Below are 17,810 nucleotides of genomic sequence, written 5' to 3' on the forward strand. Positions count from 1 at the left end.
GTTAAGGGCGTATTCCATTGTCTCCTATTGTGTAGCCATTATAATTCAATGACCACATACAATTGAAAGGCTTTGTTTTGTAGAATCTAGTGTGTAGGGTCTTCCCCAAAGTTGTAACTTGCAAATTTTGTAGAATGAGATCAATTAAGGCAATGCAAGAGGCCGGGGCGGATCAAAGCAAAAGACTAATTTCCGTCATTTTATTTAGCAATGATTATCCCTATTTGATGATCAATTAAAACATGACGTTTTAGATGTTCTATGGTTGCAAACCATTTGAGTTGTATTTTCATGTATACCACCAAGTGCCTATTATAGATCTCGAAAAAAAACACACTATCGTGTGTCTGATCCTATGAAATATATATTATGATACAATATATAATAGTATTATCTTACGTCGATTGATCATTTTCACACGATATTATTAGATATAAATCAATTGCTCGTACCTCAATTTTTTTATGTGAGTATATATGATGTGATTCTTTAATTACGAAAAGCAAACGCACTCGAAAACGAAGCCACGCTCTCGATTCGATGAAACAAAGAACGTCGTGTTGTACCGATCTTTTTGAAACAAGTAATTTTTGTGATATTCACCTCTAAATTACGAATTACGAAGAACTTAGCAACAAATATAAACGAAAATAACAATCGATCTCAAACGAACCTTCAAAGAATTCATCTTTGATAACTCGAGTGAAGAACATTCGACAAATGCTACAAAGTATTAAACTTTGATAAGTTTGATTTGAGCAACAAACAAAATTGTATACAATGTCAAGCTTTGAAATTGAGAGAAAAACTCAATCAATTATATTAATACTAAATGTTCATTCTAAAAGTTGTTTACAATCATCAAATTTCGTGTAAATATTACTTTACGAATCAAAAAGATATAAAATATCTAGTTACCTAATTAACTAGGACTTTAAACTAGGAAATAAGACACTTTTCCGCAGGTGCGTGCGCTCGGGCGAGAGATGCTACCGCTCGAGCGCGAAGTGTTCTGGACCGTCCGAGTGCCGAGTGTTCTGGAATTCACCGTCTGGACAGTGACTGTGGCTCTCATGCACAACATTTTACCACTCGGGCACCAAGCACGCGCTCGAGCGCGAAGTTGTAACGCGCAAGCGTGGAGCTCTTGTGTTTTGATTTGACATCATCTTCATAATTTAGCACTTGAATAACATAGAAATGTCTTCCAACTTCATTACTATGCATGCTGAATTCTTTGAAATTTCGAATCTTGCTTATATGATCTTGACAACGCAGCTGTCTGGATCTCCTCCCAAGATTTAACACGTTATGCATAACCAGATTCATATCAATGTATGTGTGTGTGAAGTAATTCTTGATGTCTTATGCCACAAATCAATATTATGATTTGGTGAAATTAAAATGATATAAAATATCTAAATAAATAAAAATGATATTCTAAAGTGAAATGACCTTCCTTGCCACGCTAGAGGCCACTTGACAAGATACCTCAGCCGCAATTGACGTTTGTTTTGTACCAATTATTGGTATCATTAACTTGGACACTTATTATGGCCTATAGACAATGAAAGGTTTTGTATCCAACAAAATATGTTTTATAAGAGTGAAAATTTTGAAGATTTTTTGCGTAAAAATACGAAATTCGCCATCTCAATATCCGTGTCCTGAATCTTACACGAATATAAAAAACATGTCTGCCATAAATTAGACATATTTACAACTTCGCGAATATAAAATAGTTTTTACATTCCGATTTTACGTGTAAAAATACTAATATGATCATATCAATAACCGATTCTCGGATCTTACACGAATATGGAAAAACATAGATGTCACCAGATAGAAACATTTACAATTTCACGAACATGAAGAGTTTTTACATTGGGTAAAATACGAATATTACCACCTCAATACCAATTCTTGGATCATGCATGCCACCACTTGTACACACTTGCAACTTCAGGAACATGAAATAGTTTTTACATTTTCACACGTGGAGTTTTAACACATGTTCCTGCTCACGCTAAGACTTTCGATATTCGAACCCCTACCCGTGATCAAGACGGCTACACAGTACAAAGACGAAAAAAACAGCTCCAAATCTAATGCAAGTAATGAAGGATTTGACCGTGACAAAGTATTTGGAAGTACTCGTGCTATATTTGCTCGGGTAAGTTCCTGGTTTGGCTTTGGTTGGTGCCGATGGATATTTCTAACACTCAGGTTAAAATACTCCGAAAAACGTGGGGACAGTGAACACCAAAAACAAAGCTCCGCAAATGTATCCAGACTGATTTGAAAACAGCAGTAAAAATAAGACAAACACAAACATCAACTATAAAACCTTCTTGGACAGGACATAATCAATTCGTTTTACCAGTTTTTCGGATATGTAGCGTGAGAGAAATGACCCTCCTAGTACTGAGATAAATGTTGCTAGCAGATGGCCTGAAATGGCTACACTTGCCACTCCCAGTGGAGACTTTAGCATGGATCCAATCAAGAAAAAAATTTAGTTGCTCAAGTTTTTGAAAAAACGCTGGCGTTTCTACAAAAATATTTGAGAAAATATTACCGGTGCTGCACCAAGAGCCATTGTGGCAAGCATTGAACGGTCTCCCCATTCCTAAAATCAATAACAGAAAGCGAAAATACAATGTTCTTCTTTAAATGAGATGCACTGATTTGCACCCCTCGCGCTGAAATGGCTAATGGAGAGTCAAATTCATGAAAGTTACATAATCCATTATATTGAGCATGAAAGATGCATAAAATTTCAGAAAACGCTTACAGCAAAAAATACAAGACTGAATGACTCGCCCAAAACTTCGATTGGAGAAAGCTTCACCGACATCTGCAGAAGGAACGAGAAATGAAGAGTTAAAATAAAGAAACCATAAAGATTCCAAGAACAAAAGAATTACATATCTGTGACAAGTTGCAACAAAAATACGACCTCTTCAGCAGGTTCTTTAGATTTCTGGACGCCTCTATGATCAGTTTTAGCCACTGTTGGTGGAAGCTTCCACGCCTCTCTAATTGATTGAAGACAAAAGAAGAGCAACAGAGTTATTGCTGCATACTCTCCGATTGGCAATGCTGTAGAATAATACATAACGAAATTAGATGGAAAAAATTGTCAAGAACATATTTCAACATAAGACACAAAGACCTATAGTAAATGAATTCTACTGGTTGTTCGAAATTGAGCAGGAACTGACTGAAATAGCAGACCGATCACGATGGACACTGTCGTCTTAATGATCAGTGCGCCCATTAATCCCAAAAACCTGTATGTTGTTAAAACCACTATGAGACTTTACTTTTCCTCAATCAACATTATACTTTCCGTTGCTCTAGTTTTAGACCTATTTTTGACAAAATTTAAGTTGTGATTTAATAAGCAATCACCAACTCCAAGAATGGTCCATTCTTGATTGATTTGAGGAATGGATGACTTAAATTGGTTGACAAGTTCGCAACTGCTCATATAAAGGTCCAAACATTCCCCGGTAACCAATGTGAAACAAAACCTACTAAAATGAATTTACCACCTTAAATCAAACTCCATTGGCTGTTGCAATGGGGCTGGTTTTGAAAAATTAATCAGGAAGAGTGTAGGATCAAGCATATGCAACCGATCCAAAAGCTATAACTAATGCTAACAGTGCAATTCAAATCTTTTAATCATATATCAACTTGAACACTTCATTTTGATTAATATGTCATATAGGCAGCCACCTAGAACTATAGAGGTGATTGTTGCCCTTGACCAAAAATAAATTACTTTGGTCAAGTTAAGAAAAGCTTTTATATCCATCCATGCAATATTTAAGTCAATTCTGAATTACTTCTACCAGAAAAGATTGATAGCCATAACAGCACGATGTGAAGCCGAGCTTTATTAAATGCAAAGCAAAGACAGTTTGCAAACAGATTTTGATAAACATTATACCAAGGAAGATGGGCTTAGAGGTCAAACTTTGGTCTCTTGGTACAGCTTTTCTCAATTTTTTAATCATACGTACAAAAATTACTCTTGATATCTTATTTATCTATTTTTGGCCGACTTCCTGAAATTTTATTTCATTTAAATGCATTAAGTTATTTTATTTAAAAATCACCAGCATTCAAATGCCTGAAAAGCAATTCTCGTACGTAGCATGTTCATGCTTTGAGTGAGAGAGAGATAGTGAGTGAGAGTGAGAGAGAGAGAGAGAGAGAGAGAGAGAGAGAATCATACCATAATCTGTTCATGTTGCATGGCCAACAAAGCAGCAATGAAGAAAGTCTGTTACATTAAAATAAATTTAAGCCAAATCTAAATTGTGCTAGATCGGCCATCTCGAACAAGTAATCAAAAAGGAATTGCAGTTAATAACGGGACAACGGATCAAGGGTATTTTACAAGAATACTTCTATGTACAGAAAGCTTAAGCTTAAACTTTGACTTTAACTATGTCAAATGAAACAACTACCTAATTCAGAAACAAAACACCATAGTCCATCTAAAAGAGTTAGAAAGGCATACAACTATTTACAGTGAAAAATATAAATATAAAAGGTTTGGCTACATAAAAGTCTTTGAGAACTATACTTTACATCCCTCTACGGTGCAAAGTGCCTTATCAGAAAATGAATGTATTTAAAACTGGAAGACGACGTGCATATGCATATTTCATCTTTCTGCAATATATTACCTTGTCAGCAATCTCAGAAACAAATATCAAATAGAATGCAGCGGTGAAGCCTGACTTTGCAAGTGCCGTTAAGAGTGATGAAGGTCCTTCTGTAAAGGCAATCAGTGAATATACTAAAGCGCATGCACACAGAACAAGAGCTATGTGTTAGAGTAGATGCCCTGCAAGCCAACGGTTGGCTAGGGAATTTATTGACTCAAGTGAAATAAACAATCTTTATTTTAATATAATTTAACTTTTTATGGTCTTGTTATACTTTATCTGTATACCCATGCAATCAGCATAGATAAAGTCCTTGTTTATGCTTTAATACAAATGAATCGTAATTCGATGTTGAAACTCATTTGTAAACACTGCATATTCTAAATTCGTTCCTAGTCGATTCAGCCGCCTAAACAGGGATAAAGGCCGCTTGAGCTCGAGACTAGCATCTGTGATGTTGTGTAACTGCGTTTCTTGGTAAGGGCATAGAGATGTCCAAACATGCATATGGGTAGTCATATGATGATTATACCGAACAACCCTCCCTCGGACATTCCAAGTGGTTATCATTCATCGAGAGGATAAGTCTGTGGTTATGATTGTACACCATTGGTCCTTATGACCCGGGACAACACTGAGGCTCTATATGCTAGGGCTGTGCTTTGACTCGTTTACCGGCTCCAGGAGAGTCATCAAGTGGCGAGGTTGGGCACAGTTGCGACACATATAGGAGCCAGTGCATTGTAGTCGGGGATTCACCGCTCACCTACGGGTGTGGATATCCTATGTGATCTAATGAAATAATAGTGCATGGAATCTCTGGCCAGAGTACGAGATGTACGTTGGAGAAGGAGTTCTCCAAATAGTACACGCGATGCCACTATTATAGTTATCACATAGTTATCGAATTAATATGCAACCCTCGATGAACCAATGGTTGCAGATTCGATCGGGATATATGAGATGAAGGGACCGTACTGTACGTTAATCATAATCGACTGGTTCTTGCAGGCACTATCAGTGATACCTAGGGGATCATGGGGCGATGCTACTAGACGCTCTTACCATGATCCGATGGGTGCAATCAGAAATGAGTTCTGACATTCTTGATCAAGGTGTTGATGAAAAGAATGGGGCTAACTAGGGTAAGCCCGAATAAAGGATTATGTCCTAAATCACAAAGAGTTGTGAACCCACGGCTAGCTGTATCCCTGAACCATTGAGGGTCACACAAGCACTGGATTGTTTGTTCCCGTTGAGAGAATAAATTCAAGGAGTTGAATTTATATTATGATATAGTAAATTCAAGGAGTTGAATTTATGATAATTAAATTTTGAGAAAATAAATTCAAGGAGTTGAATTTATGAGATAGTAAATTCAAGAAGTTGAATTTATGAAATTTGGAGAGAATAAATTCAAGGAGTTGAATTTCTAAAATTTGAGGATTTAATTTATTAAATTCAAAAGTTGAGTTATTAAATATTAAATTTTGGAGGTGATAAAATTCAAGGGGTTGAATTTACAATTTATATAATGAATTCAAATGTTGAATTTATAATGAATTTAATTTATTAAACTCAAAAGTTGAGTTTATTAAATATTAAATTAAAATTGGTGGGAAGTATGTTCAAATGGGTTTGTAGGAGTACAAGTCCAACATACTAAATAATTAAAGTTTAATGGACTTTGATTAATTAATTAAACTAGTTGGACTAGTCCAATAAATTAACCAAACCCATTAATGTTAATTAAATAGGTCCAATTATTTTATTATGGTAATTAGGCCATAGATGTTTTATAAAATGGGAGACCTAAAAACCTAGCCTCCATAACATATGCATCCAGATTCTCCAAGGATTGGGATACAATTTTTGAATCATTAATTAACTTAATTAAGTAATTAATTAAGTTAATATAGTATTAGAAAATAATATAAGGATTTGATCCTTATCTCTCGTAAGGGGCATCCGAAATTTTCTGAACACAAAAACAACAAGAAGCTTTCGGCTCTCCCAATTTTGAAAAACTCTCTCGAAATTTCTCTTCTCAAAAATAAGAAAATTCGACTTATTATGTTGAGTCGATTTCTTCATCGCATTTCATCTCTACGTAGAAACTTCTTCCAAATTTTCTAGTGCAATATGGAAGAGGAACAAACGATCTAGTCGTGGACCTAATTAGAAGGAAAGAAAGGAGTTCATTGAAGAAAGTTCGTTGGGATTCATCAAGAGCTAGATCTGTTATACCGGATCAGTTGGTGTCCAGTGATTTAATCACCAAAGGTATAACTTTTAAACTCCCTATGAATGTTTTATTAAAATCAGACGAGCGTCCAAACATATTTTGATTGTCAAAATAAATAAAAATTTTAAAACTTCCGCTGCGTTTGCGCGTGTAGAAAACTAAGATCCAACACTATGGACAATGGCAAAGGAAATTGATGGTGAGGTGTCTCTGTCATTCATAAAAATATATGCTGGTCAGGACAGAAAAAATATCTAATTGGTCTGTTCGCCGTCAGTAACACAACATCTACAAGTAATAAGATGTACATGAACATAATGACTAATATAAGAAAATGTAAATCAACACTATTAAACTTTATATTTCCCACGTTTCTCATAAATCTAGCTGAAGGACTTTGATTCAACGTTTTCATGTTGGGTTCTTGCCAATGCCTGGTACTCTTTTTTCATTGGTCCTAGTTGTTGACGCCGTTTGTCTCAAAAGTTCAAGCTCGTAGAAGGCTGTACACTCAACAATTTTATTCTCTAACATGCCATCGTATGTACAAGTTGAAGATTGAAAATATGTGCCCGGAATGTAGTATCAAAGGAATTCATGTGCGAATGGCGGTCATTAAGCAACAAGCACACCCAAAACCAACTTAATCAAACATTACACTACAAGATTTTTGAACCTATGACCTGTTTGCTCTATGCTGAACCCGTAGTCCCAAAAGCTCAAACTTGTGGAAGGTGGTAGATTCCATAATTTTATACTCAAAAACCATTAAAAAAAGATAATACGAGTTTATATTCTACACGTGTGAACACAAAAATTACAAGAAACAGAGGGAAACGGAACAACTGGGTATCTGTTTCTAACTCCATTGAGATAACTCCCACTTCTCCATCAACCTGAACAATGAAGCGCTAAAATCATGCCATCTGGATAGTGTCATTTTTTAATTGTATAGGGTTTTAAGCACTTGATGAAAACATAGATTTTCGGATATCTCTATATTTGTACTTGATGGTTGCAAGTTAGTGTGTGCCACATGAATGACCTTGAAGGACGTGTTTGAAAAATATTTTCATTTTAGGAAATTGAACTCTATTCTTTGAAACCATTACATAAAAATAATATTCGATTCAGGGTAAAGGATCAAATAGTAATGCCATTGTGCTTTCAATGCGGTTTGTATGGTCATTGGTTTGTTGTTGGTCATTGGAGCAAGCATAACAATTTATTTATTGTGAATGCGCCTCAAGATTTAACAAGCTAGATGATGTTATGAGAATGATACAAAATGGACTAGCACACTCATTGATTGGAAAGGTAGCAAAAATTAGACTGCGCACACCTTTTTTGGAGAAAAATGTGGCCTAAGGGTGGAATACTTCTTTAAAGAGATCATGAAAATGAAATGCTTTGTTCAAGTGTTTATAAGGCTTCCATGTCATGTTCTCATGGTCGTACACTCAATTCAATCTTTAAATGCTTGCTCAAACTATAAATAAAGACTGCAAATATTTTCAAACAAAAATTTTTGAAGAGAACATACAATTTAGATGAAGAACCAATATGTTGTCTGTCAACAGGGAGATTGTGTTTGTCATTCTCATGTCTCTCTTCCTAGCCACCAGTTCCCGTTCCAACGTTTAATGAATGTGTTCTGATTGATCTGCCTTTGTAAACTGACTCCAGAACCTCCCGATATTGAACTGCATAAGTTGTCATTACCGTTGCTTCAAAGCATAGTTAATAACAGAAGCATGAACAACAATATAAAAACAATTTTGGTGAAAAAACAGGTATTCATTGGGTGAAATTTGCAATGCGGAACAGAATGAATTTAACTTGTTCCGAGACATATTTGGCAGCCATCCCAGCATATGATTCAAACACATGGACGGCAATTTTGATTCTTTAAGCAACTCTCGGATGTGAAAAGAGTTAAATGACAAGAAAACTCCACCCACAACATAAAAACACAAAACAGCTGCAGATTAAACTCTATGATACAAAATACAAAGTACACTTTACAACTCACACAGAAGCAGATACATCGTTGCTATTAGAACGCAGATTGATACCCCGAGTACAAATTCACAAGAATGCAAAAACCTCTGGGAGCCATAAAGTTTCAATCTTTTATCATAATTCCACTCCCATTTGACCCAAAAAAAAAAAAAGAACTTGAATTCTCAACACTCGAGATCGTAAAGCACTAAAGAACTTACATTGCGTAAAGATCCTCGTGGGCACCAAAACAGAGAAGGGCAGTGAACCAATCAAATCATAATAGAAACTATCACTTGGGGCGTCTGAAGAAAAGCCAAAACTTGCATTTTCTCAGTACAAATGACCTTCTTCTGTCACAGAATCGTTAACTCCATTCTCAATTATTCTTGGGTTCTTTTTACAAGGGAAGGGGGAAAGGTGAGACTTGAGAGGCAGAGGTGCGAAAAGGAGATTGCATGGCCCCTTGCTTCCGAAGTCTTTGAAAATTGGAATTTTTAATCATTCGTGCTGTTTGGATATGATATTATACTAAAATCAATAAATCTATACAATAAGAAAAAAATTGTTAAAATGGGCATTTGCCCGAGAGAGTTTTAAAAAAGATATAAATTTAATACATAATGTTTTCCTGTATTAAGCCCATAAAAGAAATTATTTTTTTTCGGATTTTAAAATCTTGATTAAGCCTAGGTTGTTCCTTCGGATAATATTCATCCTTTTCATCAAATTAAATTAACTTAGTAAGAAAATTCGGGTTAATCCATTTATCCCATTTATGTATCATGTATAATGGAGATATGTTCATATTCTCCTAGTTTAAGTATTTCCTATTGAAAGAAAAGATGATCTATTGTTACAAATAATATTTATTTTTATACCAATTAGTGTTTTAAAATTCGACCTAAACGCCACCTAAACACCAAGTGTCAGCCGAACATATCGAAAAAGTACTAGTCGGTCAGTCTAGACGAACTAAGCACCCGAAAAATTATTTTTTTATAACTCATTAACCAAAGTCCAATAAAAAAAATGATTTGTTGACTAATCCTAGCACACCAAATTTAATCGTATTAAGTTGGTACTGTGGAATCTGTGTAACGATGTCTAGACTAGGCGGTTTAAGCGTTAGGCACAGTCTAAACACCGATCTGACGTACGACTAACACCAAACGAGTTTTAACACCTTTGATATCAATGTTATTGTCCAAAAATAACACGTTACATCCCCATTTTAATAAGTTATATAACCAACTCATTTGCAGAAAATATGACAAACGTTTGATATTATTGAAGTGATACTTTTTTCTATAATAGAAATATGAAAATCTTGTTCAAAAAAATATATATACACATATGCAAATCCTTGTACATCAAGGTACAAACCTTGATCATGGCTTCTCGCAATAGAGCGGCATGTGTACTTGTCGTGCATGACATTTGGTTCTATTTATGTGCGCAGTTTCTTCCTCACGTTTCAAGGAAACGGCTTCCAATCTGGAATAAACCCTAACAAGACGACCGACCCTTCATTTTCTCAGTAAGTTCGCTCAATCTACTGTCTTATTTACAGTCTTCGATGCGCATGTGCAGTAAAATAATTCGTTTTTCATGATTTAATTCATCGCTTTACAGAGATCTGACATTGAATCGCGAAACCCTTTGCGTTTTTTTTCCATCGTTCTGGTTTTATTGTTTGTGTTTTTACATGGGTTTTCCGGGTTCCATTTTGTATGCATTGTGGTGTTTTTATGGTTATGTGCGTGTTTCGTTGTTGGGGTTTTAATAGGATGTGGAAAGCTTGAATTATGAACAGAATTATATGATGCAATGTAATAGTTGCGGAGCTGTAGATGGTAATAAAATTATGGCCAGCTGTGATGAACATGCGGTTGTTGTACTGAAATTAGGAATTTTTTTTTTTTTGGCATTAGATGGATGGAAATGGACAGACAAATTTGAGGAATTGGGGGTTTATCGAGCAGCAGGCTAATTCGCTTAAGAGCCATCTGGGTCTTCAGCTAATGTCTTCTGTGGTTGAAAAGCCCATTTACGGTGGTGGTGTTCATGATAATCACTACAATCCCTTACAATTTTCGGTCATGCCTTCCACCAATGGTGGGCCTTTCCATCACCATCGAGTTGGTGGGGTTCCTGAGACATACATTCCGATGGACTATTGGATGAACCAAAATAGGGACAAGTATCTTAATCTTTTACCAGGAAATCATCACAATGGCTGTTATCAACCAAGTTATGGGGTTTCACCTGAGTCATCTTTGGCAATGACTCATGTTATTCAACTGCCTCAGCAAATGCATATATCAAAAAATGAAAATGTGATACCTCGGATGGAAGAGGCTTGCGAGGAAATGGATAATGGTATTGGTGTTGGTATTGGGTTTGACACTGTTAAGAAAAGGGGAGGTGAAAGATCCCCAAAATCTCCACCAAAAGAAAAGAAACCGAGGATCAGAGCTCCTAGGGTCCCAAAAGATGAGTCTGCCCCAGTGGTCCATCGTGTGAGGGCTCCCAAGAAACGTGCTGAGGTTGTGATCAATGGAATCAACATGGATATCTCGGATATCCCTATACCGATTTGCTCATGCACCGGGAACGCACAGCAGTGTTACAGGTGGGGTTCTGGCGGGTGGCAATCCGCATGTTGTACTATGAGCCTTGTCAATGTATCCTCTGCCTATGAGCACAAAGAGACGGGGTGCCAGGATAGCAGGACGGAAGATGAGTATTGGAGCTTTTAAGAAGGTTTTAGAGAAACTTGCATTAGAAGGTTATGATTTTTCGGACCCAATTGATTTGAGGAATTACTGGGCTAGGCATGGTACAAATAAGTTCGTCACAATTCGATAAATTTTTGTAGATGAAGTGAAGTGGCTGAGGGCTCCTAAATGAATACAATCTCTTTTCCTATTGTAGATAACAGATGGCATGGCCAAAACAGAGGCTCCTCAGCTAGTTTCTAATTGATAAATTTCCAGAAGTGAGTTACCTTTTCATAAAAAAATTTTGCCTTTTGGAGCACCTTCAACTAGTTGTTCTTTAGCTGTTGACATTTTGTAGTTCAAGGAACATTAACTTTGTCTTAGATGGGGATGAGGATGGCTACTTAAGAATTATTTTAATGCAGTTTGGCTGCTTTTTATTTTAATATAATATTTATGCATCGATTCTTGATTTTCTTTCCTGCAATAGAAATATAATGATTAGTTTTTAATGATCATGAGTCAATTACTAGATTCACAGTACTAGATTCAGAATTTAATGAATACATGACTAATGATGGTTATATCAATATATTGGCTATTGAATCTAAATATTTCTAAATGCTGTTGGCCTTTTAAATTACAGGAAATATTCGTTTACTATTCTGGAACCAAATAGTTAGAGAGGTTATGGAGTTCCTTTAGGCTTCAGGAGGGGAATGTTTTGGCTAATGTTGTCTTCATTTAGAAGGGTTTGAAGCGATGCTCGATATTTAATTGAGGAAATATAATTTTGTGCAAGCCCGAAAATTAGGGAGAGGGGCTGAGATGGAATTGGGGCTGATGAATGGATCTTGGAGTGAAATTTGTGATATTCTAATTTCTAACTATCACATAACATCGTGATTTTCTTTCTTTTCTCCTTTCGGGAAAGACGACTTCTTCTCCGTATGGAAAAAGGAGCAAGCATTTAGTCTTTGGTAGGTGGTGTTTGGGATATACGAGAGTTGAAAATGAACTTCATCCGGGATTTAGTTTTTTCATCCGGCATTTAGTTTTTTCAGTTATGGGTGTCTGCTGCACTAATGGATTCGTGTGGTTATACATTTAGTTGAAAAATGCCTTGTACTTTGTTTCTATGAATATTCTTTTTGCATTTGTTGTTAGCTAAAGTTAGTGCATAAATGCGATACCATCAAACCAGTTCGTTCTGATGATTGTTCGCCATGAGTTGTTGCACACGCATGCGGTGCATGTAGGATTCTGAAATGAGGCCGAAACTTAGGCTTTTGAAATTTAATACAGAAAATTTTGAAGTTGAATGATAATAAAGAAAGAGGTTTTGAGTTTCGTGAGTAAGAGTTTGAATCTTTGAGATTTATAGGTGTGGCTAGCCTTGTTGTTCATCACATATTTACCGTCTCCTTTTAGTAGACAATAATAGAATACATACAAGCACAAGTGCAAAGTCTACTTGTTGACATTAAACCGGGGTAGAATTCATATTTGGTCGCCAGCTAAAAAGGGCAGCTTGGTTTATTTTCATCTCATCTCATCTTCATTCCGATAAGTAAAACAAAGTTGCGACTTATTTTGAGTTTTTGAAGCTGAATTTAATCAAAAAAATTAAAATGAAAAAGAAATATATTTGGCATATATATATAGAGAGAAAACAAGTGTTCTATGCATCTGCGTTGCGTGTGCATCAACGCCTAATATAACTATTTTCCGACCATGAGAACATCGATCCTAGGTCTAGTTAGGTTCTTCCATTGACTTTTTTGAAACTAAATCTCCAATCTCTTGAACACTTGAGGGCTACATCTTATTGTGCCAAGTTCATTTTTGACTCCTACCTCATTACTTTGAGCTTTTGACATGAACTTTATTCTTTGAAAGTATCCAAATAATTTAAATTGTCAAGTTCTAATCTTATTTAAAATTGGTGGCCGATGATTTGTACCTTATCCAACACTAAGATTTTAAATCTGAGACGAGATCTCAAGTTTGAAAATCAGTTCTAACAAATCTATCTCCACTAATTTTAAAAAAGGTGCCAATTCATTTTTTTTGGGTACATTATTTGATATAAACAAACAAGATAATCTCCACAATAACGTATCGAAGTAAAGATTAATTTGCTATAAGGAAGAAACAATATGTTAAGAATTCGAAGATTGTCCGGTTCAACATCCTAGATCTTTGGATAGCCAAGGGTCACGTCCTTTTTATAATTCCTCGTTCGTTTCTTATGCTTCACATTGGAATTTGTAAAAGCCACTTGTCACAATAATATATGTATAAATAAAAAAATCCCCATACACTTTGCTAAAAACTTGGCCCTTATTCAACATGAACTTAATAGGTTTTACCAAATTTCATCAATTTTAGCATCACGAAATTTGTGGGCATTTCAAGAATATAATTAACCTACATTCAAACTCCAATAACCTTTCAAATGGCAACCAAATATCGATGATTCAAAACCTCCACCACTCCTAATGGAGGAAGAGCTTTTGAAACTAAAGATCTCTCCTTCTTTCAAACGAAGATTTGACTCGACAATCAGTCGTAGCGATTCGGAACAAGATCTTCCAAGATACACTAGCTTGAAAGACATAATCTTGAGCACATCTCCACAGCATGCAACGGGTAGTAATGAATGGGGACGACACTCATTTAGTTACTCCAATATCTCTATTCGAAACGAGCTTGTGAAGCATGCGGCCTCTGCCTACGTTCAATCGGCCACCATACTCGTTAACAGGGATCAAGACTGGGTCTCGACGCTCGGGGAGAGGTTGAAAACAAGTTATGGGGAGTTCTGCTCGTGTTTGCAGATCCGTGTTATGATCCCATTGCAAGCTATGTGTTCACCGGTTTTTCGGCTCTTGTCTCGGTTTTTTTGTGTGATCAGGAATGGTGTGTGTGGGCGAGTTGAGATTACCTGATCGTTTGCTTTTATTCTGGTTGAAGAATCATGTGTTCTTGGAATGATTTTTCTTGTTTCTTTAAGTTTTGTTTTTGTGTTGGTTTTTGCACGAGAATGATGAAAATTGATGGATTGGTTTTGAGTTTCAATTTCTTGGCACCTATGCTATATAAATTGATATGAATTTTCTGAAATGTTTAAAATAAAAAATCGAAATTATTTATTTCATTAACGAAATCGTTCTCTCGATTCCTAAAATAAAATCAATTCTCTCTCATCTCGTTTTTGTTCTCGTTCTCTAAAATTTCACATTTCCCAACAAAATTAAATTGGTAAATTGTTTTTTTTCCCTCATGTATTTTTTTCCCTTACAATTCTCTAGTCACTCTTATCTGTCTATCGAAAAAATCTCTAGTAACTTTTCATGTCCCAAATCGATTGTGTGAGACGATCTCACAAATCTTTATCTGTGAGACGGGTCAACACTATCGATATTCAAAATAAAAAGTATACTCTTAGCATAAAAGTATTTTTTTTCATGGATGACCCAAATAAGAGATCTGTCTCACAAAATACGACCCGTGAGACCGTCTCACACAAATTTTTGCCATCAAATTTCAGTATTAGTTTGTTGTTTTTGTTTTTGTTTTTTACAATTTTACTCTTTGTTTTATATACGACATTTTTGTGTAGTTTTACATCAGCATTTTCGATAAAAAAAAAAATAACTGAAAATATCAAAAATTAAAAAATACATGACTAAAATTGAAATTTAATAATAAAAATGACCAAAATTGTAATGTGACAAACATATACAATCGAAAATACAATTTTCCCAAATTAGTATATACCTTGAATTCAAATTTTAATTCATCACCTAAAAATTAAAATCCTATTATAATATCATGCTTAATCCAATACATACTATTTTAATTTTAATATTTCAAAATACCTCAATACAAATGCCAATTCATTGGAAGGTCGAGTTATTTGAAGCAATGTTCTCCAAACCGGACCGGACCGGCCGGTCGGACCGGTTTAACCGCGAACCGGCCTCCAGACCGGTCCGGAGATAAGTAAAAATCCGGAAAACAGGTTTAACCGGAAAAAACCTGTTAAAACCCGGTTAAACCGGAAAAACCGGAAACCGGCCGGTCTTTAGGAACCGGAAATCGGCCGGTCTTGATGTTTGCTACTTTTTTGTATAATTAAACTTGATGTTTTCTTGGGCACTTAAACTTGGTAATCACTATTTGGTTACATGTTAGGTGTAATTTGGATTTTTGAATTTGAAAAGTGATGTTTATTTGGATATTTGTTGTAATTTTCATCTTAAAAATTAAGTAAAAACTATAAAAACATAAATAATCAATATTTTACTATTTTATTTATTATATAAAATAAATAAAATATTAATTTTATTGATCCGGTTCAACCGTCCTGAAGTTTACATTAAAAATAACATATATTCCAACATTTATTTATAAATTTTTTATATATCTCCCCAATTCATCTGGCGTGAAGGTTTCGAAATTGGGCCGAAGCCCAGCTCAATGAACAAAGCAACTTTCGGAAGAATAGTTAAACTCAATAATAAATTTCAACGAAATTGATACTCACGGGAAATTTAGGGTCCGCTCCCAGCAAGTGTCACTAGTACAGACGCGGGTTTTGAAATTGTCCCGAGCCTGAAATCACGAAAAAGACCGTTAAGAGGGGGTCAGGAAGGTGTCTTGGCGTAGCCCCTCCGACGCTCAAGTCAGTGACTGAGGATATATGGGGGAGCAGCTAAGGGTGCTGCTGAAAACAATATAGTGAATGAATTAACTGAACACTCAAACATGATATTTATAGGAGGATACTTGTGCCCTTGATAGGCTTGTCTTCCATTTGGGCTAGAGATGGGCCAAGTGTAGTGAGCTCATCTATGTCTTCCATCTGGGCTAGGCCCATCCCTGAGGTATCAGAAATTTATTAATTTTTTAAGTTCGACTTAGATCGACTGCTCCTCGTATTTCTAGACGAGACGATGCAAACAAAAGATTTGGCTTAAGAAGGGTCCCAATAACTCAAAGATGATAAACTTCCACCTTTAATTTATTCTTATACTTTTCGATTTTATGTCGATATATATTATTATTATTGTGTTACATGATTGAAAAATGGTAGGCATTGTGTAACATCCTGTGCGTGTATGCTTGTGAATGTGTGTGTTTGTGTGTCAGCAAGTGTGAGGAAGTATGTGTATGTTCGTCTTATAATGTAATAATATATACATACATTATATATATAATTTATAATAATGACAAATAAATAAAATTAATTTAAGGGGCAAAAATAAAAGGTAACCAAATATTTGTTCATTGTGTTGAAAGAATGGGGACATGATGGGAGTTGGATTCTCTCACACATGCACTAGCTGATGAGAATGGAATGTCTTTAGCAATCATCCTCCCCAATTCTTCATTCTTTCATGTCTATTTTATTACTTGGACCATAAAATTTCTACAATTTACTTAAATAAATATTTATCTATTGGAAAAAAAAAACAATATAAACTTAGTTTTTTTTTAGTAAATCAAAATTGTTCTTGAAATACACTTGTAAAGATAATACATCACTAAATCGAATATATGATTATTAAATCAGGGCCATAGCGAGTTGACGTTTTGAATTAATTATCTTTCTAATGATACAAAGTTTTATATGAAAATATTACATATTTAATAACTAAATAGGGTAACTAAGCAACACTACCTCCTTCCGCACAAACAAATATATATCTTATACGATATGGATTAGATCTTCTGTGTAACGGTCTCACACATTTATATTTGTGAGACATGTCGATAATTAATTGATATTGATGGGGGTTAGCAGTTGATTGGTGATTGGTGGCTGGCAATACACGTAGGGAGGTAGCTCTATACATAGAGCTTATCTCCCCCTCATTCCAATCATCACATTTTCAAGTTCTTCTCTCAACTTAATAAAATTTTATTTGAGTGCTTAGTTCTATAATATTTGTGAGGTATTTTGTTCTCTTGTATTAAGAGAGTGTGTGTTCTCTTTGAAAACATAGTGAGTAGTTGAACACCATAAAATATTATAGTGAAAATTATTTTCATCTTGCTCGTATTTTTTACCATAATACTTTTTAAAAGTTTTCTACGTAAATCTCGGTGTCCAATTTATTCTTTATTTTCATATTTATTATCTCAAAT

The 17,810-nt window shown here is 35.2% G+C and overlaps 1 protein-coding gene and 1 pseudogene across 1 annotated transcript; one reads left to right on the forward strand and one right to left on the reverse strand.

Annotated features, from left to right (window-relative positions):
• Positions 1-1,376: 1,376 nt before the first annotated feature.
• LOC140803397 (protein PAM71-homolog, chloroplastic-like) lies at positions 1,377-7,689 on the reverse strand. The gene is made up of 10 exons (XM_073159264.1): positions 7,614-7,689; positions 7,102-7,140; positions 4,759-4,843; positions 4,247-4,294; positions 3,196-3,293; positions 2,960-3,102; positions 2,795-2,857; positions 2,579-2,629; positions 2,381-2,485; positions 1,377-2,293 (listed from the first exon to the last, which is right to left on the reverse strand). The coding sequence occupies exons 4-10, from the start codon at positions 4,258-4,260 to the stop codon at positions 2,228-2,230; spliced, it is 540 nt and encodes a 179-aa protein (XP_073015365.1). The 5' UTR covers positions 4,261-4,294; positions 4,759-4,843; positions 7,102-7,140; positions 7,614-7,689; the 3' UTR covers positions 1,377-2,227.
• A 2,612-nt stretch (positions 7,690-10,301) lies between these two features.
• On the forward strand, positions 10,302-12,127 carry LOC140803934 (protein BASIC PENTACYSTEINE2-like; annotated as a pseudogene).
• The last annotated feature ends 5,683 nt before the right edge of the window (positions 12,128-17,810 follow it).

Source organism: Primulina eburnea, chromosome 10, assembly GCF_022965805.1.
Source record: "Primulina eburnea isolate SZY01 chromosome 10, ASM2296580v1, whole genome shotgun sequence".
Lineage (NCBI taxonomy): Eukaryota > Viridiplantae > Streptophyta > Magnoliopsida > Lamiales > Gesneriaceae > Primulina > Primulina eburnea.

Excerpts from the sequence above, each read along its gene's own strand:
- LOC140803397 (XM_073159264.1), bottom strand. Across the intron at positions 2,858-2,959 it reads CTAAAGAACCTGCTGAAGAG|ATGTCGGTGAAGCTTTCTCC; the intron begins GTCGTATTTTTG and ends TTCCTTCTGCAG. Across the intron at positions 2,630-2,794 it reads TCAGTCTTGTATTTTTTGCT|GAATGGGGAGACCGTTCAAT; the intron begins GTAAGCGTTTTC and ends TATTGATTTTAG.